The sequence below is a fragment of the Chiloscyllium punctatum genome, chromosome 16 (assembly GCF_047496795.1).
Source record: "Chiloscyllium punctatum isolate Juve2018m chromosome 16, sChiPun1.3, whole genome shotgun sequence".
NCBI classification, from domain to species: domain Eukaryota; kingdom Metazoa; phylum Chordata; class Chondrichthyes; order Orectolobiformes; family Hemiscylliidae; genus Chiloscyllium; species Chiloscyllium punctatum.
In genome coordinates this window covers 2,896,491-2,922,704 of record NC_092754.1, presented here as the reverse complement: position 1 = coordinate 2,922,704, position 26,214 = coordinate 2,896,491, and the positions used below count along the sequence as shown (strand labels likewise).

The window sequence follows — 26,214 nt, the reverse complement described above, 5'->3', positions numbered from 1 at the left end:
CATTTTGTGAAGCAGGAAGCAGCAGGATACAGGGAGGAATTAATTGCGTGCAATGGGCAGGAAATTTCCACCTCCATTGGCATCCGCCTCATTATCCAGGGCTCAAATGATTGAAATGATCAGTCTTCAAGGGAATACTGGAAGTCATACAAAGAAGGAACTAAAAACTTCATAAAATTTATACTTTTGTGAAACTGAAGAGCGTGAGAATGCAACATCCAGTAACGGATAAATTCTGCGAAGATGCTGCCAGCCCTGGTCTCTTCTCCATCCCTTGGCCCTTTTCTTCAGGTTTCTGCTTTGCCACCTTGCTTCCCAACTGCAGGCCAATTACATGGCAAAGCTGGCCAGAATTTATCAGGCAAGCAGCATCAGTGTCTGCTCCCAATGAAATTGGTTTGGATTTCTGGCAGGCCCAGACTAGGTGCTAAAGAATCATGCTGCCTATTGCTGTGCCTTTTGGGCATCACTCTTCAACCCCATGAATTCACCAGCAGTGAACAAAAAGCATTTGCTTCATCCAAGTGCTCTTGAATTGCCTGACAATGCTTTACATTTCCCACTGTGTGGGTGGAATTTAATGCCTCTTCAGTCAGTTTAGATCTGGGGAGGTATTTAATCAAGTGAGGACGGGGGCAGAGGGGAATCCCACTGTCTTCCTTCTTCCATCTGATAAGTGCTGGGTGGGATGCTTTCCTACCCAGATGCTAACTGAGACCCCTACATGAGCAATTAATATTTCCTACGGTCTCATCCCACTGCATTGATATTCATCCATCAAGAAGCAAGGGAATTGCCACCAGGAAACCACAAAGGGAGCAAGGGCATTCAGTGACTGATTGTGGAACTTGGTATTGGGAAGTGGAGAGGTCTGTCACTGAAGAAAACACCTCCTATCTTCCCTACTACCCCCATCTACAGAACCCCACACAATTCCCATCCCATCCCATCTGAAATAACTGCACGGAGGCTCGTATCCCTTCACCAAGTCACCTTTATTTAAATGATGTGGAGGTGCCGGTGTTGGACTGGGGTGGACAAAGTCAAAAATCACACAACACTAGGTTATAGTCCAACAGGTTTATTTGAAACACAAGCTCTTGGAGCCTCAATTCTTCTTCTGGTAGCTAGCAGGAAAAGGAGCTGAGCTCTGAAAGCTTGTGTTTTCAAATAAACCTGTTGGACACACCAAGTGCACACTACACTGGCTGTGACCAGCCAGCTTAGAGTCCGTCCATGAAGTCAAGAAACTCCTGAATCTCAGGTTTATAACTGTTAACAACCCCTATCAAGGATCCATAGTCAATAAGATCCTCCTGGTTCCAATCAATACACCACCCTTATGCACCTTTGCCCTGGGGTCTCCCACTGACTGTGGGTATCGCTGGGTGCATTACTGCCAGTGATCACCATTGCGAATGGTACTGATGGACAATGGAGAGCTTCCAGTGTCTGGCTGGGGGCAGGATTTATGTTCTGGGGGGTGGGGTGGGCTCCGTAATGGGGCAATGTGGGGCTCTCACAGTGCCCAAACTAAAATCTGCCCAATATGTATGCGTGCACTTTCACAAGCAGTATGCAATGTGGGTGGCAGGTTTCAATGGGAGTGGTACTGCACTAAATATCAGCACCATGTTGTGTCACTGTTATTGTGAAATGAAAACAAACAGAAAGATTACAATTCCTTGTTTTGTACATTGGACATAACATGAATAAATTAAAGAAAATAAACTGCATTACCATTTTGCTCTTTGCTGGTGTGAAGGAAAAAATGAGATTGTGAGTTGCTCCTGGTTGGAGGGATCGAAGAGAATTTAACAATTCGAAGGGTCCACAAGGATCCAGAACAGATGATTTCAGCTGTAACATTGTTAGTCAAGGATTGATTTGGATAAGACTACAGAAAACTAAAGGCATGGAGTTAAATGAACCCAATGGCATTTAATTTGCTTGTTCTGCTAAGTATACAGCGCTACATATTTAATTGAAATCTGTAAGATAAATAATATATAAAGAAGAGACATTGATTAATAAATCCTTTAAACCATTCAGGAGAAATTCTCTATCCAGAGTGAATAGAATGTGGAACTTGCTATCAAATGAAGTAGTTGAGATAGATGGAATATATGACCAGTTTACATGCTGTGAATGCTATGCAATTCAACAAAATAACCATACTTTTATTTTGAACCCTTTCTTTGAATTTCTGGGTCGTGCATTGTACTATTAGAGTCAAAAGACTGGCTGCTCTACACGCAGTACCTTCTGTTCTCTCTTTGGAGAAGAAGCTTGGCAACACCCCAGTATGAGTGGTAACATCAATAAATTCATAATAAAGAGGGCCAGGCTAATGCTGCTGGTGGAGTTTATAGTTAATTTATAAAATATGTTTTTTTTGAAAGACTAGAAAGTCTGCAGTACTGAGTAGAGTGGGTTCTTTCTTGATTATATGTTTTATTGAGATCTGACGCCTTATTAAACTTTAAAAATATAAACCATAAGTATTAAGTTAGCCTGGAGCACTTTTTTAGAGCAAATAGACAGTGCTATTTTCTGGGTCTGTAGATTGTGAAGGAGCAAAGATGGCCTGTGATATGCTCTTCCTGTCGGGCGTGACAGTTTACATATTACTGATGACTGATGATTATGTCTGCAGGAAGTGTCTATGGTTGCAAATTCTATTAGATCGCATGGATCTGTTGGAGTGACAGTTAGAAGCAATGAGGAATTTACAAGAGCTAGGGGGTGTGATGGATGGCAGTTACAGGAAGGGAGAAAAGCTGCAGTTAAAGTCAGGTAGATGGTTTAACTCCAGGAAAGGTAGGAGTAGGCAGGTAGTGCAGGAATCTTCTGTGCCTATGCCCATCTCAAACAAGTTTGCGGTTTTGGAAAATGTAGGGGGTGATGGACTCTGAGAGGAACGTAGCATGAGCAGCCAAGTTTCTGGTATCAAGACAGGATCTAATGTAATGAGGGGTACGTCGGTTTCCAAGCAATTAATTGTGATAGGGGACTCTCTAGTCAGAGGCACAGACAGATGATTCTGCAGCCAACAGCCAAAAATCAGAATGGTGTGTTTCCTCCCTGGTGGCAGATCAAGGATATCTCAGAGAGAATGCAGAATATTCTTAAAAGGGAGCGGGACCAGCAGGAAGTCATTGTAAACATTGCAACCAACAACATAGGAAGGGAAAAGGATGAGATTCTGATGGGAGAATAGAGAGAGTTAGGTAGGAATTTGAAAAGGAGGTCCTTGAGCGTAGTAATATCTGGATTACGTCTGGTGCCACTATGCTAGTAAGGGCAGGAATAGGAGGATAGAGCAGATGAATGCATGGCTGAGGAGCTGGTGTATGGCAGGAAGATTCACATTTTTGGATCATTGGAAGCTGTTTTGGGGTAGAAGTGACCTGTACAAGAAGGATGGATTGCATCTAAAGTGGAAGGAGATTTGCTAGAGCTGCTCAGGAGGATTTAAACTAATAAGGTGGGGGAGGTGGGACCCAGGGAAATAGTGAGGAAAGGGATCAATCTGAGACTGGTACAGTTGGGAAAGGGATTGAGTCAAACAGACAGAACAGGAAGGACAAAATCAGAGAACAAGGTAGGACTGATAAATTAAACTGTATTTACTTCAATGCAAGAGGCCTAACAGGGAAGGCAGATGAACTCAGGGCATGGTTAGGAAGATGGGACTGGGATATCATAGTAATCACAGAAACATAGCTCAGGGATGGACAGGACTGAAAGCTTAATGTTCCAGGATATAAGTGCGATAGGAAGGATAGAAAGGGAGGCAGGGGGGCAAAAAGGGGACATGCGATAGCTTTGGTAAATAGGGTTAAGGAGAATCCAAAGGGTTTTTATAAATGCGTTAAGGATAAAAGGGTAACTATGGAGAGAATAGGGCCCCTCAAAGATCATCAAGGAGAAAGTGAGGACTGCAGATGCTGGAGATCAGAGCTGAAAATGTGTTGCTGGAAAAACGCAGCAGGTCAGGCAGCATCCAAGGAACAGGAGAATCGACGTTTCGGGCATCAGCCCTTCTTCAGGAATGAGGAAAGTGTGTCCAGCAGGCTAAGATAAAAGGTAGGGAGGAGGGACTTGGGGGAGGGGCGTTGGGAATGCGATAGGTGGAGGGAGGTCAAGGTGAGGGTGATAGGCCAGAGTGGGGTGGGGGCGGAGAGGTCAGGAAGAAGATTGCAGGTTAGGAAGGTCAGCACCGCCTTCCTAACCTGAAGGTTGATAAGTCCCCGGGGCCTGATGGTCTACATCCCAGGGTACTGAAGGAGGTGGCTTGAGAAATCGTGGATGCGTTGGTGATTATTTTCCAGAGTTTGATAGATTTGCGATCAGTTCCTGCGGATTGGAGGGTGGCTAATGTTCTTCCACTTTTTAAGAAAGGTGGGAGAGAGAAAGCAGGAAATTATAGACCAGTTAGTCTGATCTCAGTGGTGGGAAAGATGCTGGAGTCTATTATAAAGGATGAAATTACAACACATCTGGATAGTAGTAACAGGATAGGTCAGAGTCAGCATGAATTCATGAAGGGGAAATCATGCTTGACTAATCTTCTGGAATTTTTTGAGGATGTAACTCTGAAGATGGACGAGGGAGATTCAGTAGATGTAGTGTACCTGGACTTTCAGAAAGCTTTTGATAAAGTCCCACATAGGAGGTTAGTGAGTAAAATTAGGGCGCATGGTATTGGGGGCAAAGTACTAACTTGGATTGAAAGTTGGTTGGCTGATAGGAAACAAAGAGTAGTGATAAACAGCTCCATTTCGGAATGGCAGGCAGTGACCAGTGGGGTACCGCAGGGATCAGTACAGGGACCGCAGCTTTTTACAATATATGTCAATGATATAGAAGATGGTATTAGTAATAACATTAGCAAATTTGCTGATGATACTAAGCTGGGTGGCAGGGTGAAACGTGATGAGGATGTTAGGAGATTACAGGGTGACCTGGACAAGCTAGGTGAGTGGTCAGGTGCATGGTAGATGCAATTTAATGTGCATAAATGTATGGTTATCCACTTTGATTCCATTTAGGTAGTAATCTGCCTTCCTGTTCTTGCCACCGATTTAGGTAAAGGGGCAGTACAAAGAGATCTGGGTGTTCTTGTACACCAGTCAATGAAGGTAAGCATGCAGATACAGCAGTTAGTGAAGAAGGCTAATAGCATGCTGGCCTTCATAACAAGAGGGATTGAGTATAGAAGCAAAGAGGTTCTTCTGCAGCTATACAAGGCCCTGGTGAGACCATACCTGGAGTACTGTGTGCAGTTCTGGTCTCCAAATTTGAGGAAATACATTCTGGCTATTGAGGGAGTGCAGCGTAGGTTCACAAGGTCAATTCCTGGAATGACGGGATTACCTTAGATTGAAAGGCTGGAGCAACTGGGCTTGTATACCCTTGAGTTTAGAAAACTGAGAGGGGATCTGATTGAGACATATAAGATTATTAAAGGATTGGACACTCTGGAGGCAGGAAACAGGCTTCCACTGATGGGTGAGTGCCGAACCAGAGGACACGGCTTAAAAATACGGGGTAGACCATTTAGGACAGAGATGAGGAGAAACTTCTTCACCCAGAGAGTGGTGGCTATGTGGAATGCTCTGCCCCAGAGGGCAGTAGAGGCCCAGTCTCTAGATTCATTTAAGAAAGAGTTGGATAGAGCTCTCAAGGATTGTGGAATCAAGGGTTATGGAGATAAGGCAGGAACAGGATAGTGATTAAGATGATCAGCCATGATCATATTGAATGGTGGTGCAGGCTTGAAGGGCAGAATGGCCTACTCCTGCACCTTTTGTCTATTGTCTATTGTATAAAATCGGAAGAGGCATGGATAGGATAAATAGACAAGGTTTATTCCCTAGGGTGAGGGAGTCCAGAACTAGAGGGCATAGGTTTAGGGATAGAGGGGAAACATATAAAAGGGACCTAAAGGGCAACCTTTTCACACAGAGGGTGTCGCATGTATGGAATGAGCTATCGGAGGAAGTGGTGGAGGCTGGTACAATTACAACATTTAAAAGGCATCTGGATGGGTATATGAATAGGAAGGGTTTAAAGGGATATGGGCCAAGTGCTGGCTTATGGGACTAGATTAGGTTACAATATCTGGTCAGCATGGACAAGTTTGACCGACGGGTCTGTTTCCAATCTGTACATCTCTATGACCCTGTGACTAGTCTCCACAATGGTTACCAGTAAATCATTGTTGTGGATTGTAAAAACCCATCTGGTTCACAAATGCCTTCTAGGGAATACTGTGTGCAGTTCTGATTGCCACACAAGAGGAAGGGTGTGATTATACTGAACAAAGTGAAGAGGAAACTCCTCAGGATGTTGTCTGGACTGGAGTGGAAAGGATTAATAACCAGGGGACATAGATTTAATCTATGGGGCAAGAAGTTTAGAGGAAATTTAAGGAAGAATATTTTCACCTAGACAGTAGTTAATATGTAGAAGTCACAGCCTGAAGAGGTGGCAGAGGTAGTATCCATCACAAACTGTAAGAAATTTTTAGATGAATACTTGAAAAGCCGTAGCATACAAGCCGTAGCCTTGTCAACGATGCCCACATCCTAGGGAAGAATGAAGAAAAAAATCCCATATTGGACTTTTTAATCTACATTCCAGTGCTCTACAGATTAACATACCAATCTGTGCAGAAATCTAGTCAAAACTGCAACATAATGTACAACTTGAAGTGAGAATGAAATTTAGCAACCCAGTGCAAACTTGCAAGACTTCTATGGTCCCTACATGATGGATGTCCTGTGAGAATATTTATGGGAAATAGCAATTGAAGAACGTCTGACTGAGGTCTACAAAAATCATGAAGGGTATAGACAGGGTAGATAGAGATAAGCTTTTTCCCAGGATGAGGGATTCAATAAAGAGAGGTCACGCTTTCAAGGTGAGAGGTGAAAAGTTTAAGGGGGATACATGCGGCAAGTATTTTACACAGAGGGTGATAGGTGTCTGGAATGTATACACCAAGTTCTGTACACACATCACATCTATGTTCCAGCAGAGGTGGTAGAGGCAGGCACGGTAGATTCACTTAAGATGCGTCTGGACAGATGCATGAGTAGGTGGGGAGCAGAGGGATACAGATGCTTACGAATTGGGCGACAAGTTTAGACAGTAGATTTGGATCGGCTTAAGCTTGGAGGGCCAAAGGGTCTGTTTCTGGGCTGTAAAGTTTCTTTGTTCTTCTTTGTTCTTTATCTATTTGACTTGGGAGCAGAGGTGAAGATAGGAGAGAGAGTTTTACAGACCCACCCCTGAGTTTGCTTTAGAAAGGGCTTAGGGGGAACAATTGCCTATTGGGATTATAGCTGGACTGTCAGTCCAGAGACTCACATAATGTTCCAGGGACCTGGGTTTGAATTCAATAATAATCTGGAATTAAGAGTCTAATAATGACTATAAATCAATTGTTGATTGTTGGAAAACCCATCTGGTTCACTAATGTCCTTTAGGAAAGGAAACTGCCATCCTTACCTGAACTGCCTACAAGTGACTCCAGAGCAATGCAACCTGTTCTTATCTGCCATCTGAGCAATCATGGATGGGCAATAAATGCTGGCCTAGTCAGTGATACCTTCATCACATGAATGAACCTATTTTACTAAACAACCTGTTCAGAGTCTCTTGGTTAAGGGATAGGGACACTACCACTGCACCAGAAGAGGGCCTCTAAGTCAGCTTAGCTTCTGAGCTCAGGTGTTTTCAGACTAGTATGGCGGTACGTTTCTCATGAATGAATAAAAAAGGGTGATGAGTTCCAGCTGGGGGGGCCATTGCCTGTTACCAAGGGAACTCGTACTCAATGCATTCCACATGGAGATTAATTAGTGATTGCCCATGGGTCTTGCAAGGGTTAACACACCTGTGGACATTCATTAAATAAAATATTGACAAATACTGATATATCTATCCAATTGGACAATTGCATAGATTACAAGAGATTAAAGCCAAAAGATAAATAAAAACAATATGATCTCTAACTGCACACAAGGGCACCTTTCACATATTTATTGATGAAGGAACTCAGTATGACTATAATACAGAAGGATACTTTCAGGTGGAAATGAGAAATATTCTGAATCTCAATTCTTTTAAGCACTCTCTGTTCTGCAATAATAACATGAAAGTAAATTGTATTAATGTAAAGCATGTAATAAATCCTTAAGGAAAACTGACCCTTTTAAAAGCTTCAACATCAGGCATAGACCATGGAGCATTACAGACAGAAACAGGTCCTTTGGCCCACTAGGCATGATGCCATTTTAAACTAATCCCATCTGCCTACACATGGTTCGTACCCCTCTATTCTCTGCCTGTTCAAGTGTCTGTGAAAATGCCTTTTAAACAATGCTTCTACCACCTCCCCCGGCAGCGTGTTCCAGGCTCCTACCATCCTCTGTGTAAAAAGCTTGCCTCACACATCTCCTTTAAAAACATTCCCCCTCTCGCCTAATATCTCTAGTATTTGACATTTCCAACCTGGGAAAAAGATTAGATTAGATTACTTACAGTGTGGAAACAGGCCCTTCGGCCCAACAAGTCTACACCGACCCTCCGAAGAGCAACCCACCTAGACCTATTCACTACATTTACCCTTTCACCTAACACTACAGGCAATTTAGCATGGCTAATTCACCTGACCTGCACATATTTGGACTGCGGGAGGAAACTGGAGCACCCAGAGGAAACCCACGCAGACACGGGGAGAATGTGCAAACTCCACACAGGCAGTTGCCCAAGACAGGAATTGAACCTGGGTCTCTAGTGCTGTGAGGCAGCAGTGCTAACCACTGTGCCGCCCACAAACTCTGACTATCCACCCTATCCATGTCTCTCAAAACTTTTTACTTCTATCAGGTCATCCCTCAGCCTCTGACACTCGAGCGAAAACAATCCAAGTCTCTCCAAACTCTCCTTACAGCGAATAAACTCCAACCTAGGCAACATCCTGGTAAACCTTTTTCACACTCTCTTGAAAACATCCAAATCCTTCCTGTAATGAGGTGAGAAAATACGCCAAATGTGGCCTAATGAAGTTTTATACAGCTGCAACATGACTTGCCAACTTGTATCTTCAACTCCCCGACTGATGAAGGCAAGCATGCTGTATGCCTTCATGACCCTTTATCCACTGTATTGCCTCATTCAGGGAGCTATGGACTTGCATCCCAAGATCTCTCTGAAAAACAATGCTCCCAAGTGTTGTGCCATTTACTGTATACTTTCCTCTTGTATTTAACTCCAAAAATACATACTTTTCGGGATTAAATTCCACCCGCCGTTTCTTTACACAACTTTCCAACTGATCTGTATTCTCTGTATCCTTTGACAACCTTCCTCGCTATCCACAACTCCACCAATTTCCGTGTCATCTGCAATCACATTACTCAGATTACCTACATTTACATCCAAATCATTTACATAAATTACAAACAACAGAGGTCCCAGCACAGATCCTTGTGGAACATCACTAGTCACAGACGCCTAGTAAAAAAAAACACCCTCCATAACTAATCTCTATCTTCTATGACCAAGCCAATTTTGTATGCAACTTGCCAACTTATGATGTATCCCATGTGACTTAATCTTCTGGCCCAGCTTACTGTGAGGGACCTCGTTAAATGCTTTAGTAAAGTCTATGTGGACAACATCCACTGCCATACCCTCAATCACCTTCATCACTTCCTCAAAAAATCTAATCAAATTTATGAGACAAGATCTCCCCTCCCACACAGCCATGTTTACTATCCCTAATAAGTCCATTCTTTTCCAAATGTGAGTAAATCCTGTAGCTAAGAATCTTCTTCAATAGTTTCCAGCCTACTGATGTAAGGGTCACTGGTCTATAATTTCCTGGATTATCCCTATTGCCCTTCTTAAACAAAGGAACATTGGCAATTCTCCAGTCTTCACGCACCTCTCTTGTGGCTAAAGAAGGTAGAAAGATCTTTTGAAGACCCAGCAATTTCCTCTCTTCCCTCCTTCAGAATCCTGTGATAGATCCCATCAGGTCCTGGGACTTATCTATGTGACTGTTACTTCTTGGTAATGACGTGCTTTCGAATATCAGCATAGCCCTATCTAACCTTCCCATCACTGGTGTTCTTCTCCTTGGTGAATATTAATGAGAAGCACTCATGGGAGACCTTACCTACTCCACTGGCTCCAAACATAAATCCCTTCCCTTGTCCTTGAGTGGACTCACCCTTTTGCTGCTACCCTCTTGTTCCTAATATGCACTTAAAATGCTTTCTCCTTAATGGGATTCTCCTTAATCCTTCTACCGAGGATATTTCATCCCTCCCAATTGTTTATTTAAGTTTTTTCCTGCTTCCTTTCTAATCCTCAAAGTCCTTGCCTGATTTCAGTTTCTTAAACTATACATATCCTTCTTTTTCCTTTTTGACCAAACTTTCACTATTTCTTGCCATCCTTATCTTTCTTCATCACAGGAACATGCTGGTTCTAAGCACTGATCAACTGGCCTTTAAAAGGTTTCAAATATCAGATATGAATTTACACTTGAACAACTCCCGTATGATTTCTACCTAATACTGTTGCTATTAGCCTTCCTCCAATTTTACTCTTTCAACCAAGGACAAGGCCAACCTTTATCTGTAACTATCTTAACATTAATGGATTTATGATCACTATTGCCAAAATGCTAAACTTCAATCACATGGCCAGGCTCATTTCCCAGTTAAAAAGTCTAATATAGCCACTTCCCTAGTTGGACTATCTACATTTTGTTTCAAAAACCCTCCTGGATGCACGTAACAAAATCTGCTCCACCTAAACCCCTGGCACTAAGAGAGTCCCAGTCAATGTTGGGGAAGTAAAATCACCTTCTACAACAATTCTGCTGAGTTTATGCCTTTCCATGATCTGCTTACATACCTGTTCCTCTTTCTCCTGCTGGCTATTGGGGAGTAGACAAGCAGAAGGCTAGAAGAGCACAGTAGCCAGGCAGCATCAGGAGATGGAGAAGTCCGATGTTTCAGGTGTAACCCTTATTCAGGAATGGAGGTGCAGATAGGGCAAGTTTCAGATTAAGTGTGGGGGGGGGGGCAGAGGGGCAAAGTATTAAGGTGGTGCTAGGTGAATACAGGTGGTAGATACGACCTGGTAGGTGGATAAGAGGAATGAATCCGGTTGGTAGCTGGAAGGAGGGGTCAGGCGGAGGGATGGAAGGGAGGAGGCAGGACTGGAAAGCGAATCAGAGGATGGTTGGGATGGTTATTTGAAATTGGCAATCTCAATGTTGAGTCCTTTGGGTTGTAGGCTGTCCAGGTGAAAGATGTAGTGTTGTTCCTCCAATTTGCGGTTTGATTCACTGTGGCAATGGAGGAGACCAAGGATGGACATGTTGGAGAGGCTATTGGGAGGTCTATAGTATAACCCCATTATAATGACTACACCTTTCTGATTCTGCTTGCATTCCACCCACTGATGGCCTTACTGATTGAGGGCCCTCCAAGGTGTCCTTTTTAAAATTTATTTGTGGGACTTTGGGTGTCACTGGCTGGCCAGCATTGATTGTCCACCCCTATTTGCCCTTGAGAAGGTGGTGGTGCGCTGCCTTCTTGAACCGCTGCAGTCCACTTGCTGTGGGTTAACCCACAATGCTGGTAGGGAAGGAATTCCAGGATTTTGACCCAACGACTGTGAAGGAACGGCGGTATGTTTCTACGGCAGGGCGGTGAGTGGCTTGGAGGGGAGCTTGCAGGTGGTGGTGTTCCTAAGTACCTGCTGCCCTTGTCCTTCTAGATCAAAATGGTCATAGGTTTTGAAGGTGCTGTCTAAGGCTCTTTGGTGAATTTCTGCACTGCATCTGTGATGAGTTGAGTTTCTGGTCAATGGTAACCCCAAGGATGTTAACAGTAGGGGATTCAGTGATGGTAATACCGTTGAATGTCAAGGGATGGTGGTTAGGGTGTCTCTTATTGATGATGGTGCAGTTGTGACTTTCTCCTTAATCAGTACTGCAACTCCCCCCGGCACCTCTCTATCATGCCTGAAACATTTAAATGCTAGATTGTTGAGTTGCCAGTCCTGTCCTTCTCTCAACCTTCTCTTTCTGTAAGAGCAACAACATCGTAGTTCTGATCCAGGCTATAAACTCATTTCCCTTACCTGCTATTCTCCTTGCATTGAAATAAATACACATCAGGCTGCCAGTCTTGCTGTGTCCATTAACCTGACCCTGCTTGTTCTTCCTATTAGATTTACTTGACTTAACCTTTACCTTCTCCTCAATCACTCCACATACTGACTTACTTGTCCGGTTTCCACCTCCTGAATTGCACTCGCCAATCTCCTTGAAGGGTATCGGTGCCCCTCCAGTTTACTACAACCTGTCCTTTTTGTACAGATTTCTCCTGCCCTGGAAATGATCCTAATGATCCAGATATATAAATCCCTTCCTCCTACACCAGTTCTTTTACTATGCATTTAACTGCATGGACCACTGCTGGCACCGAATGCTATTGGAAAATATGAAAACAAATAAAAAAAAACCTAGACAAGTAGGAGTAATTAGCAGAATGCTTGATCTAAGCATGTGAAACTTCATCATCTCTGACAGACCCTCTGGAAACCTGACTCTGTCTTTTGCTAGGGATATGTGACAAAGAGTATGCAGCTGGAGGAAATGAACATCTATAATGGTAGACCTACTGAAGTTGTACACAACGCAACTGTAGGACTGACAACTCAAAACTTGGTTAAGTTATTGAAGAGTTTGTTCAAGAAACATCTTCTATAGGAATTCTATATTTTGAATTTTTCCTTCCTCCCAGAAGGTGCTAGCTGAACCAAATTCTGACAGATATTGGTCAACTTCTGAAGTTCAGCCACTTGTCAAGGCTACTTCATTGTATGAAATGCTAATATTGTAAGTTGTGTCAATTGACTGTGTTTTTGAATCACCAGGTTGGATGGGTTGTGACACACAGATACTGCCAAACCTGCTGAGTTTCTGCAGCTATTTCTACTTTTGTTTCAGATCTCCAGCATCCACAGTTCTTTGTTTTATTACATCGCTATAATCGGTAAATTAAATAATTTCTTCTCACCTACTGCAATTGCTCCAAAGTCCACCATATTCTGTTTGTTACCAGAAATGAGTATGATTGGTGGGGCAACTGTAGGGCAATTCACCTCTAGATATAGGGTGTTGTGGATGCTGCAAATACATAAAGTATCAATGGTTATTTCCATTATCGGTATCAATATGACCATAGCTTCAAAACACAAAATGGGTAAAAGCGGAGGAAAATTTTCAATTTCTTACCCATGCAAAAGTCCATCATTTTGGATCAGGCATTAGTTGTGTAAGAATTTCCTAGGTTTCATGTTTACATTGAAAGTCTATTCCATTGTTAATCCCTCAACAATAATATGCCCTTTAAACAAGCTATTATTTCAAATGTCAATGGATAAAGTTTATTTAGCACAGTTGATTAATCATATATGGCTTTGAAGTATACTTATGTAACTGCTGCAGTTTTATTGATCATCTGTTGATACTGCATATCTATTTCGATTTTAGGTGAAGTGCATAGAAAATATTGAACTCCCCTTTCAATTTTAACATCACCTCTAACATTGATAGTGCATTTCTTAAGGTGCATTGCTGCAAAAAGACATCATTGATAAAGACTTGATAGAGTCCACTTGCCAACCAATCTTACACAATATAAATGTTTCCCTATACAATGGTACTCTTACAACAGTCCTGATGAACACAAGATGAAAAGCTTCCAACAAATTTCAGCCAGCAATATTCAAGTTATTGTTAAGGTGGTAATGCTGGATAAGTCACATGCCAGAATGAAATCTGGCTTGATAGATCATATATTTAATTCATATATTTACTCATATGAAGCTGCAGATGCTCTTGAACAATGGAACATAAGCTTATTACACAAGGAAAAGAAATAAAGTTATGTATATATGAGAATTAGAAAAGTCCTAACAACAAATAGCGAGATAGAGTTTCAACTTGCTCCATGACACTATCCTTTTACAGGTACTCAATTCCAGAGAAATTCACTCTTGTCTTAACATTAAGTTTTTCCTTAACTTCTCATAGGTTTATTTTCTTGGATGGAAGAGATGGTTTTCTCATTCCTTTCTGAGGCCATTGGCATGAATCTTTCACAATTCTGATGGCCTAAACTTGAGAACTTCTTTCCCAAGCTCTCCTGGCTTGGAAGTTCCTCAAACAGGATACTTTGGCTATACTGACTGGTTTCCATAAAATAAAACTTGATTCTCAGCTGAGACAAAATTTTCTCCCTTCGGAACTGAATTTCTGGTTCCTCTGAACTGAGACCTTGAAGCTTCTTTCAGAAGTCAGAAGCTAATGTTATGACTTTTTAGTTTGTTGTAAACTCATGAAACTAAACATTTCATTCACTAACACTTCAGGGGTTCTTCCAAACATTTGACTGGAAATGATGCACTTAGGTCACTGTTCCAAATAAGTTTCTGAATGATTAACTCCATAGAACTGAACCACACCAGTTTGAAATCCAAATTCCAAAATATAAGTACATGATATAAGTTTCATCACATTTTGTATTATCAAACAACTGATCAATTTTATGGCCCAAACAACATCAGTTGACTCTGCTTCACGGTGTTAATGTGACCTTATTCCATGTTATAGTCTAAAATAAAAACATATAGTACTGGAGAAACTCAGCAGTTCTGACAGCATATGTGGAGAGAAGAACAGAATTAAGGTTTCAAGTCCAATCTGCATCTTTTTCGGAGCTTCACTTTTATCGTATGTTATAGTTACTCAATTTTCAGCAATCAAAAGCCATTGTTATCACAGACTAATGGCAGAACAGAATTTTGAGCTCTATGGTTCCATGAATTAACCAAAACCTAGAAATAGACAGTTTAAAAGTGACAGTAAAGATTGGACATAAAATCACTATTGCAAAGAACTTTCAGCAAGTTGAATCTTGTGATTATTGCTGGTTAATAAAATTGCTAGAAATTACAAACAGTTGGACACCATGCAATTAAAATTGGCCATGAAAAGTACATTTCAACACATATATAATATCAATTATGCTGCTTCATAAACTGTACAAGACAGGGTAATGATGATAATTTAGATAAGGAAAGAGAAGCATAAACTGCTGAATAAACTATTTCAGCCTATAGCCTGTTCTGTGTCATATATTTTATGTAATTTCTATGACTTGTCAAAAATAAGGGCCACAGATGACATATTTACATGTTTCAACATGTGAGCATATAACTATATGCTGAGTTGGTTAAGCCAAGACAAGATTTATTGAAAGTACAACATTATTTATGCTATTTTACCTGTAAGGAGAGTGACCTGGTGCTTTATGGTCTGTTGATTCTTGATATTTAACAAAACAGGGAATGACAAACGTGTGAAAGTCTTCTTTGAAATCCCTCAGCATTGAAGCAAGGGCTGCATTATATTCATTAGAACTGAAAGAATAGAGAACAGGATTATTTGAAAAGAAAGGCTATTTTTTGAGCCTTGGGGCATAAATTAGGTCCTGTCAAAGGTATAAGATTTCATAAGTGCACATCTGGACAATCACAAAACTTTAGTGATTCCCCTTTAAAGCACTCCTGGTTTTTGCTATTAACGAAGACTTGGAATCGTGGCTTCATGGTTGTCTTTTCTCATCCTTTGGAGGGCCAACCCAAACCTCTCATTTCCCAGTGACTAAAATCATATGGTAAATGTAGTTTTACTTACTCAAGTGGAATGTTTACTGGATTGGGAGGTTCAAACAAAGAGCTGTCACTTATACTGTTCATTTCCTTAGGTTTAGGGGTACTTGGGCTGCTTCCTCTTGTTTCCATCTGTTTTGGCAGTGATCTCTTTTTGTTCTGCAGAATTAACAAAAGAATATAAGGAACACTTGCCCCCAACTTGATAATCTTTCAGTGAATGGAATACTTGTCAATACTTGGATAATAGAAACCTTAGAAATTTTCTACAAAGAATGAAATGTATTTTAAAAAAAATCTTTCTACTATTTTTCTGAAAATTTTCTCTCTTCCTTGCACTGTCTGCTTTTTTAAAAGTATCAAATCCTTGACTGGTGTCCGCTGTATTCTAGTATTTTACCTGTGCCCTTCTTCAGTATATATGGGAACAGACAGTGAATAACAATGAGCTGGTCAATTGTAAAGAGCCTCACATATTAGGATGATTATTTTTCTCTGGGTGTGGAGATACATTTCTGTTTATGAAAGGTCACATATCAAAACCCACGCATTGTAACAAATAGAGTTATTCTGAGATGTGATAATAAACCAGGCAATCTTTTGTTCTTGTCATGATTTGGAGATGCACAAAGTTAAAATCACACACCAGGTTAAAGTCCAACTGATGAAGGAGAACGCTCCGAAAGCTAGTGCTTCCAAATAAACCTGTTGGACTATAACCTGGTGTTGTGTGATTTTTAATTTTATTCTTGTGACTTACTCTGCCAACAGGACCACTCATTGTAACTTAACCCTGGATTTGATTACTATCTGTAAATAAACAATGACTGTGGGAGATTCTGTGCTCAAAACTTACACTGCCTTCCAGAGTCTTTAATGTCCATGGGCAGAGGTCACATGACACCAGATTATAGTCCAACAGGTTTATTTGAAATCACAAGCTTTAGGAGTGCTGGTGTCACATGACTTCTGACTTTGTCCACCCCAGTCCACCAGCACCTCCATATCATTGATGTCCATGCTTACTATTAATATTATGTCATCAGAATACGCAGCAGATAGCACATCACTTTGAATAGATTTTCAACTTCGGTCTTTAGTCATTTATGGTCCCATCTCTTTATTCTGCATTATTAATTTGCAAAATATTGGTGCTAATCTCAAATAACCATTCATTATATATTCAATGTGTCTGATGTAATCACAGATCACAGAATAGTACAGCATGGAGGAGACCATTCGGCCCATCAATTTTGTGTCAGATCTTCCAAACAATAATCCAGTAAGTCCACCTTTCTTTCTTCACAACCCTATAAATAGTTTTCTTCTTCAAGTGTGACCCCCACTGCATTTGAAAATATCTACTGAACAGCTTATACATAATCCATAGCCAAATGTTTTTAATATGAGGTCACATATATTCATGAACTCATCTATCCACAAATGTTAAGTGAAAAGACATCAGTCAGATTTTTATCCACAATGACCATTTCATGTCTTCCCATTTCGTCATCCAACTGTCGTTTTGTCTTTACTAAATTTATCAGACTTGACCTTATGCTCATAAGGCTATTGTGATACTGACTTCTTGCCCATGTATGTTTCACAAATTTTGTTACTTTCAAAATGCAAAATTCAAAATGTATCTCCCTAACAAAAGCACAAGAGTTTGTGATCACACAAATTGCATTTCCACCAATATTTACTACATTAAAACTGGATTAAAGATCATTAATTGTGATATAACTATGTTTGTTTCTGTTTTGCCTATTTTACACATTCCATAGCATATTCAGGTCATTCTGTTATAACACACATTTCATAAACATGAATTCGCTGTAATGCGATCAATGAATTGGTGATGTTGCTTCTACAGCACAAACATTTAAAACATATGGTGGCTGTAACGCGATTATAGTGTCAATACTTTAAGCACTGTTTCAAAAGTCTGATTTTTTGACAACGTGGTTTGCACAAGAAAGCAACCATCACATTCTAGAAGAACTGACTGTACCGTGTGGTACAAGTAAGTCTATTACACACATGCTTTACGCACTGAAGACAATACTCTGCTAATGCCAGTTAGCAGCAGCCACCAAAATTATCTTCACATGTAAATATCCTCTAGTCAATTCCATTTAACTTCCTCAATAAAAATTTAATAAAGCATTAATCATACAGAAGTTTTGTGAAGTGAATTGCCACAACCAGAAGTTAACACTCTCTGGGTGGAGCAGGTAACGGCTGTCTGGTGTTTTTTTAAGTCGCGGTATAGTCCAGTTATTGTTTTTTTAACGGCTAAAATTTAAAGGATTTTTAAGCGCCTAGCGGACCCGGAAGCTGGTGTCACGCTAGCTTACCTGGGAAGGTTTTTTTTCTTATAAAAGCGGGCAGGCGAGGAACCCGAGGCACTACAGGGGTAGAGCCTCCCACCCGCCCTCCTCCTCTAACTTAATAATACGACCCGTTGTGATAAGCAGGTAAGTGCTGTATTTTGCTTGTTTGTTTCTTTAGATCTAGTTTTTAAAGTTTACCTTTTAGAGGGATGGCAGCGAAGGCAGTGCAATGTTCCTCTTGCAACATGTATGAGGTGAGAGAAGCCATTAGCGTCCCTCCTGATTACACTTGCAAGAAGTGCACCCATCTCCAGCTCCTCCAAGACCGTGTTAGGGAACTGGAGCTGGAGTTGGATGAACTGCGGATCATTCGGGAGGCAGAGGTGGTCATAGATCAGAGCTTTAGGGAAGTAGTTACTCCAAAAGTTATAGAGAGATGGGTGACAGTGAGGGGGAGTGGGAGGAAGCAGCCAGTGCAGGGACCCCCTGCGGTCATTCTCCTCAAGAACAAGAATACCGTTTTGGATACTTGTTGCGGGGATGACTTACCAAGGGTAAGCAACGAGGTTCAGGCCTCTGGCACGGAGCCTGTCCCCGTTGCTCAGAAGGGAAGGGTGGAGAAAGGTAGAGCGATAGTTATTGGGGACTCAATAGTGAGGGGCACAGATAGGCGGTTTTGCGGGGGCGACAGAGACTCACGATTGGTATGTTGCCTCCCAGGTGCAAGGGTACGTGATGTCTCTGATCGTGTTTTCCGGGTCCTTAAGGGGGAGGGGGAGCAGCCCCAGATCGTGGTCCACGTTGGCACCAACGACATAGGTAGGAAGAGGGGTGAGGATGTTAGACAGGCTTTCAGGGAGCTAGGTTGGAAGCTCAGAGCTAGAACGAACAGAGTTGTTGTCTCTGGTCTGTTACCCATGCCACGTGATAGAGAGTCGAGGAATAGGGAGAGAGAGGAGTTAAATGTGTGGCTACAGGGATGGTGCAGGAGGGAGGGATTCCGGTATTTGAATAACTGGGGTTCTTTCTGGGGAAGGTGGGACCTCTATAAACAGGATGGTCTACACCTGAACCTGAGGGGCACCAGTATCCTTGGGGGGAGGTTTGCTAGTACTCTTTGGGAGGGTTTAAACTAACTCTGCAGGGGCATGGGAACCTGGAGTGTAGCTTTAGGGTACACGACCTTGAGTGTAGGGAGGTTAGGAACATGGCATCGATCTCGAAGGAGGGTGCCTGTAAACAGGAAGGTGGCTTGAAGTGTGTATACTTCAATGCCAGAAGTATAAGAAATAAGGTAGGTGAGCTTGCAGCGTGGGTTGGTACCTGGGACTTCGATGTTGTGGCCATTACAGAGACGTGGGTAGAACAGGGACAGGAATGGCTGTTGCAGGTTCCAGGGTTTAAATGTTTTAGTAGGGTCAGAGATGGGGGTAAAAGAGGGGAGGTGTGGCATTGCTTGTCAAAGATAGTATTACAGCAGTAGAAAGGGTGATGGAGGAAGACTTGCCATCTGAGGTAGTTTGGGCTGAGGTTAGAAATAGGAAAGGTGAGGTCACCCTGTTAGGAGTTTTCTACAGGCCTCCTAATAGTCCGAGAGAATTAGAGAAAAGTATTGCGAGGATGATTCAGGAGAAGAGTGAAAGTAGCAGGGTGGTTGTAATGGGGTACTTTAACTTTCCTGATATTGACTGAGAAAGCTATAGCTCGAGTTCATTAGATGGGTCGGTGTTTGTCCAATGTGTGCAGGAGGGTTTCCTGACACAATATGTAGACAGGCCAACAAGAGGTGAGGCTATACTGGATTTGGTTCTAGGTAATGAACCAGGCCAGGTGTTAGACTTGGAGGTAGGTGAGCACTTCGGGGGCAGTGACCACAACTCGGTGACTTTTACTCTAGTGATGGAGAGGGATAAGTGTGCACTGCAGGGCAAGAGTTATAGCTGGGGGCAGGGAAATGATGGTGCGGTGAGGCATGACTTAGGATGTGTGGCTTGGAAAAGTAGGCTTCAAGGGAAGAACACAAATGATATGTGGAGATTGTTCAAGGAACAGCTAATGGGTGTCCTTGATAAGTATGTACCAGTCAGGCAGGGAGTAAAGGGTCTTGTGAGGGAGCCGTGGTTTAACAAGGAATTGGAATCCCTTGTGAAAGGGAAGAGGGCGGCCTATGTAAAGATGAGGCGTGAAGGTTCAGTTGGGGCGATTGAGAGTTATAAGGTAGCCAGGAAGGATCTAAAGAGAGAGCTAAGAGAAGCGAGAAGGCGACATGAAAAGTCCTTAGTTGGTAGGATTAGGGAAAACCCAAAGGCTTTCTATAGGTATGTCAGGAAGAAAAGGATGACTAGGGTAGGTATCGGTCCAGTCAAGGATAGTAGTGGGAAGTTGTGTGTGGAGGCGGAGGAGATCGGTGAGACACTAAATCAATACTTTTCGTCAGTATTCACTCAGGAACAGGACATTGTTGCTGATGTGAATACTGAGTCACAATTAATTAGAATGGACGGCTTTGAGGTATGTAGGGAAGAGGTGTTGGAAATTCTGGAAAGGATGAAAATAGATAAGTCCCCTGGGCCTGATGGCATTTATCCTAGGATCCTCTGGGAAGCTAGGGAGGAGATAGCGGAGCCATTGGCCTTGATTTTTATGTCGTCGTTGTCTACGGGAATAGTGCCAGAAGACTGGAGGATAGCAAATGTGGTCCCCTTGTTCAAGAAGGGGAGCAGGGATAGCCCGAGTAACTATAGGCCAGTGAGTCTCACTTCTGTTGTGGGCAAAGTCTTAGAGAGAATTGTAAAGGATAGGATTTATGAACATCTGGATAGGAATAATGTGATCAAGGATAGTCAGCATGGTTTTGTGAAGGGCAGGTCGTGCCTCACAAACCTTATTGAATTCTTTGAGAAGGTGACCAAGAAAGTGGACGAGGGTAAAGCAGTAGAGGTGGTGTATATGGATTTTAGCAAGGCGTTCGATAAGGTTCCCCATGGCAGGCTAATGCAAAAACTATGGAGGTATGGCATTGAGGGTGCATTAGAGGTTTGGATTAGGAATTGGCTGGCTGGAAGGAGACAGAGGGTAGTAGTTGATGGTATAGGTTCATCTTGGAGCGCAATTACTAGCAGTGTTCCACAAGGATCTGTTTTGGGACCATTGCTGTTTGTCATTTTTATAAATGACCTGGAGGAGGGGCTTGAAGGCTGGGTGAGCAAGTTTGCGGATGACACGAAAGTGGGTGGAGTTGTGGACAGCGAAGAAGGATGTGGCAGGTTACAGCGCGATATAGATAAGTTGCAGAGCTGGGCAGTAAGATGGCAAATGGAATTCAATGTAGCTAAGTGTGAAGTCATTCACTTTGGTAGGAGTAACAAGAAGATGGATTACTGGGCTAATGGTAGACTACTTGGTAGTGTGGATGAGCAGAGGGATCTTGGTGTCCATGTACACAGATCTTTGAAAGTTGCCACCCAGGTAAATAGTGCTGTGAAGAAGGCATATGGTGTACTGGGCTTTATTGGTAGAGGAATTGAGTTCCGGAGTCCTGAGGTCATGTTGCAGTTGGATAAGACTCTGGTGCGGCCTCATCTGGAGTATTGTGTGCAGTATTGGTCGCCATATTATAGGAAGGATGTGGAGGCATTGGAACGAGTGCAGGGGAGGTTTACCAGGATGTTGCCTGGCATGGTAGGAAGATCGTTTGAGGAAAGGCTGAGGCACTTGGGGCTTTTCTCATTGGAGAAAAGAAGGTTTAGGGGAGATTTGATAGAGGTGTACAAGATGATTAGGGGTTTAGATAGGGTTGACAGTGAGAACCTTTTTCCGCTAATGAAGTCAGCTGTTACTAGGGGACACAGCTTTAAATTAAGGGGTGGTAGGTATAGGACAGATGTTAGGGGTAGATTTTTTACTCAGCGGGTTGTGAGTTCATGGAATGCCCTGCCAGTAGCAGTGGTGGACTCTCCCTCTTTATGGTCATTTAAGCGGGCATTGGACAAACATATGGAGGTTATTGGGCTAGTGTAGGTTAGGTAGGCTTCGGTCGGCGCAACATCGAGGGCCGAAGGGCCTGTACTGTGCTGTATTTTTCTATGTTCAATGTTAACATTTATTGCCCATGCCAAATAAAAGTGAAATATAATTATAAAAACAATATTTCTAAACATTCAAAATGAAATACTCAAAATATTCTTACTGATAAATCATCTGGTTTTGAGCTCTGAGCTTCTTGTTTCTCCAAAATTCCCTCTGATTCTGCAGCTTGGCACAGCATTCGTACAGCTTCTTCTTGCACCAGCAGGTCAGGTAGTGTCGGTTTAAACATCAAGTGTACCAAACATTTCTGTAGTTCACAGATAGAATGGATAGTATTTTAAAATAACAAAAAAATGTGAATGATAAACAAAACAAGTAAATAACTCGTATGGAAAAGCAGTACAATGAACGATCGACATTTATTTCAAACTTAAAAGAAATACTTGTTAAAAATTTAATGATTTGGTGGTGGACTCGGGTGTACAAAAATCATACAACACCAGGTTATAGTCCAACAGCTTCCAAATGAACTTTTGAAGAGAAGCTGATCACATATAAAATTGGGGCTGAAATTCAATATTCCAAATTTCTGTTCAGCGTTAAAACCCCCATTTCCTATGTTGATCAGACAAAAATCTGCCGTGTTCCTCTAAGTTTTCTGGCTAATTTCCTCAGGAGGATCTTGCAGGACTCCTTCAACACGTTGAAACTTTGAAGACATCAGCAAACTGAATCTGTGCTGAACCACATCCCACCATTATAGCATCAGTTGCAGTCTTCTGCTAAGTGCTTAAATGTCCCATAACTTCTCAATGTCTGAATGAAAAAGTAAATTAATGCATTGGTATGTTAGTGAGTTCATGTTGAGATCATGTTGGAAGGGAGTGAGGGAGTCAGTGGGGAGGAGTCGAAGGGGAGAGTTGTGTAGTTACTGAGGAGTTAAACTAGGATCATCCTGTCCACCATTTCCTGGGAACTAATCAGACAATTAAATAAGAAATGTCTTAAGTCTCCAAATCTAATTCAGAGTCAGACACATTACGGAGGGACTAGGGAAACAGGAGGACTGCCCATTGCAAGTTCCAACTACTTGGGCACTTCCTATGCAGTGTCCCAAAAACCATCTTGGGTCACTCGTCTGGTCACCTCTTACAATCCAGAGGCTGGAATATTTGGGCCATTGTTTAAATACAAAAATATAGAATTCATCATTCTCTCCTTGATTAGCAACCTGTCAGTCAAATTGCATTCTCAGAGTTTTCATGCTTAAATACAGCATTTATGTAATTTGTTGAGCAGAAAAACAGGTATGAGCTTATCTCAAGCAGGAATAACCAAATCAGTAATCTTTATCAAAATACCTCACTCAGATATGTGTTACAAATAGTGGTTTTAAAGGATGACATATCGGAACGTGCTTCCCTTTAATCAAGCAGGGCCTGCATTGAATACGTTAAGCTGTAGCCCAGTTTGATGTACAGCACTGCTCCTTCAACCTTCACTCTACCACTTAAAACATCTCCAACATCAGGGGAACACTTTTCCCACATCAGTGAGAACTTTTCCACTGCAAAGGTCAGTTATCCTCATATGTATCTTGAGTAGAGTTGCAAAATTAGGTTAATTTGTGATGCTGGTCCCTTTGCTCATGACTGAAATCAAATCTAAGTAACAGAAGTGAAAAGATGAGGATTAGCCAATGCTCTGCACAAGCTCCCACAGACATGCTAAATTTGGCTCACCAGTGATGGCTATAGTCAAATGTCAATTTCTGCAGATCTATCGAAACCACAATATTAACAACATAACTTTTTATCACATTTATTGCATGTAAAATATTTCAATACCCGTCCCAGAGGTAAAATCTACAATAAAATACCTCAATTTCCTTCATAGAAAGCAAAGAAAGAAAGATTGGCCATGATTTGACAAACTGACAGGTTTAAAGGAAGTCTCAAAGGAGAGGGAGCTGAAAATGTGTTGCTGGAAAAGCGCAGCAGGTCAGGCAGGATCCAAGGAGCAGGAGAATCGACATTTTGGGCATGAGCCGTTCTTCAGGAAGGGCTCGATTCTCCTGCTCCTTGGATGCTGCCTGACCTGCTGCGCTTTTCCAGCAACACATTTTCAGCTCTGATCTCCAGCACCTGCAGTCCTCACTTTCTCCTCAAAGGAGAGGGAGATCAGTTGTAAAATGTGTAGCTTAGTTGGCTGAAGGCATGGCTCTTAATGAAATGAAGAATACACAAGGAGCCAGATCGAGAGGAACACAATCTGGTTGAAGGTGGTGGTTAGTACAAGCACAGAAAAAAGTCACAGAGATAGGGGAGGGAAAGCTATGGAGATTTGACAACAAGTGTGAGAATTCAAAATGTGGGATAAAGAGTTTGCAAAAAGTTTGGTTCAGGCTGAGACAAGGGCCAGAACAGAGATGGAATCTGAAAGAGATGAGGCTTCAGGTCTCGGGCAACAAAGAGGATGGAGTAGGTAGGTTTGACTTGGTGGCAAACCAGAAGGTACTGGAACAACAAAGGCCACTTAACAATAGTCGAGTCTCTCTACATGGGTGGTGATGCAATTGGTAAGTTTCATTTCTTATTAGAAATAAGGGGAAAGGGGGATTCAGGAATTGGTTGGCAGTGCAGGAAAAAAACCAGGGGTTATCTTTACACACTAAATGAACTTGCTTAATAGGGAAAGAATGTTCAAACTTCCTGTAACAGTGCCAACACAACTTCTTTTTCATATTTTAGCACATGATCAGTTTGCTTTGAGTTCTGTGGGAAAGCTGTAGACCAACTCTGACCTCTCCTGGCATTACAGTTCCAACAGCAGGTGCAATAGATAAATAAGAATATTCCGGAATCACAAATTCAAATAATGTTGGCCCGACAGGAGCAATTTCTCCTTTTCCAATCCTTGGCACGGAGTGAATGAATTCATTTTGGCTGGTGTGTGAATTCTCCACATACAGAGTCACGGTAGATGTATCATTTAAAGCTGTCGCAGCAAAGTGAATCACTGAATGGGATAACTTCAGGGGAGGGAAAACACCAACAGCTTGGCAGGAAATCTTGAATTCCCTAAGTAATAAAACAAAGTGTATTGGTAAAAATATTGCTTATTGAAACATAATTATATCAAAATATCAAAGATTTCTTAAACAGTAAGAATGATCCTTTTGAGATTGTATGTAATGCATTTGGTTAGCAATGATGTAAGTTTAATTTGCAACAATCATACTTGTAAAAGCATCACTCAATAGCACTGTCTGATTTTCTATATTTACAGTACAAGTTTTGAGTTTGTTTAGGTAACAATGATGTAGAAAAGAGAATATTTAATACGGCCAATATAGTATTTTGTAATAGTGGAGCATTTTGTTATACTGTCTTCTCTGCTGCCCTCTCTATTATGGAGGTGCTGGTCCAATAATAGCTGCACCATTCAGCATGTCTTTATCTTATTTGTGCAATACAGTATAGAAAGATAGCACTGAGATTGAGAGGTCACCCCTCAGCCTCCAGGGAAATCGCACCCACCCCCCAGCCTATTCAAAAAATGGTGTAGGCTGGTACAATTACAACATTTAATAGACATTTGGATGAGTACATGAATAGGAAGAGTTTAGAGGGATATTGGCCAAATGAAGGCAGATGGGTCTAGATTTATTTGGGATATCTGGTAGGCACGGATGAGTTGGACCAAAGAGTCTTCACAACTCGATGATTCTGTGAATATATGGAGTTCTTTTCAATATTAGACTGAAAAACATTGTCATTGTGACACATTTTTGGATTGATCACGAAAGAGTATTGGATTGACATGCCAGATAGCCTACAACACCTTTATTTCACTCAGATTCAAGGGTAAGATCTCTTAATCACTTCACAAAATGTCATGCTGTTTGAGTCAACAGGTCTGGATATTCCACTCCTCACCAACAGCCAGACTAATGCATGATCTGATTGGCTTCTGTTCAAGCTTGGTGCCCAGACCTTCAACCAAATGAGGTCATGGCAGCTAGAGACTTCCTGTCTGTCTCTGCCACATGATTGGGCCTGACCCTATATCT

General features: G+C 41.9%; 1 protein-coding gene across 3 annotated transcripts in view; it reads right to left on the bottom strand.

Annotated features, from left to right (window-relative positions):
• The window catches only part of cfap74 (cilia and flagella associated protein 74), a 203,653-nt gene that overhangs the window by 20,306 nt on the left and 157,133 nt on the right, over window positions 1-26,214 (bottom strand). For 2 of the 3 annotated variants that reach the window (XM_072585989.1, XM_072585991.1), the window contains 7 exons: window positions 24,946-25,222; window positions 22,303-22,449; window positions 15,803-15,936; window positions 15,391-15,525; window positions 13,119-13,228; window positions 8,096-8,151; window positions 1,741-1,860 (listed from right to left, as the gene is read on the bottom strand). In XM_072585989.1, coding sequence (XP_072442090.1) covers window positions 1,741-1,860; window positions 8,096-8,151; window positions 13,119-13,228; window positions 15,391-15,525; window positions 15,803-15,936; window positions 22,303-22,449; window positions 24,946-25,222 — 979 coding nt within the window. The remainder of the gene's footprint in view (window positions 1-1,740; window positions 1,861-8,095; window positions 8,152-13,118; window positions 13,229-15,390; window positions 15,526-15,802; window positions 15,937-22,302; window positions 22,450-24,945; window positions 25,223-26,214) is intronic. The other variant, XM_072585990.1, reaches the window with a different exon arrangement.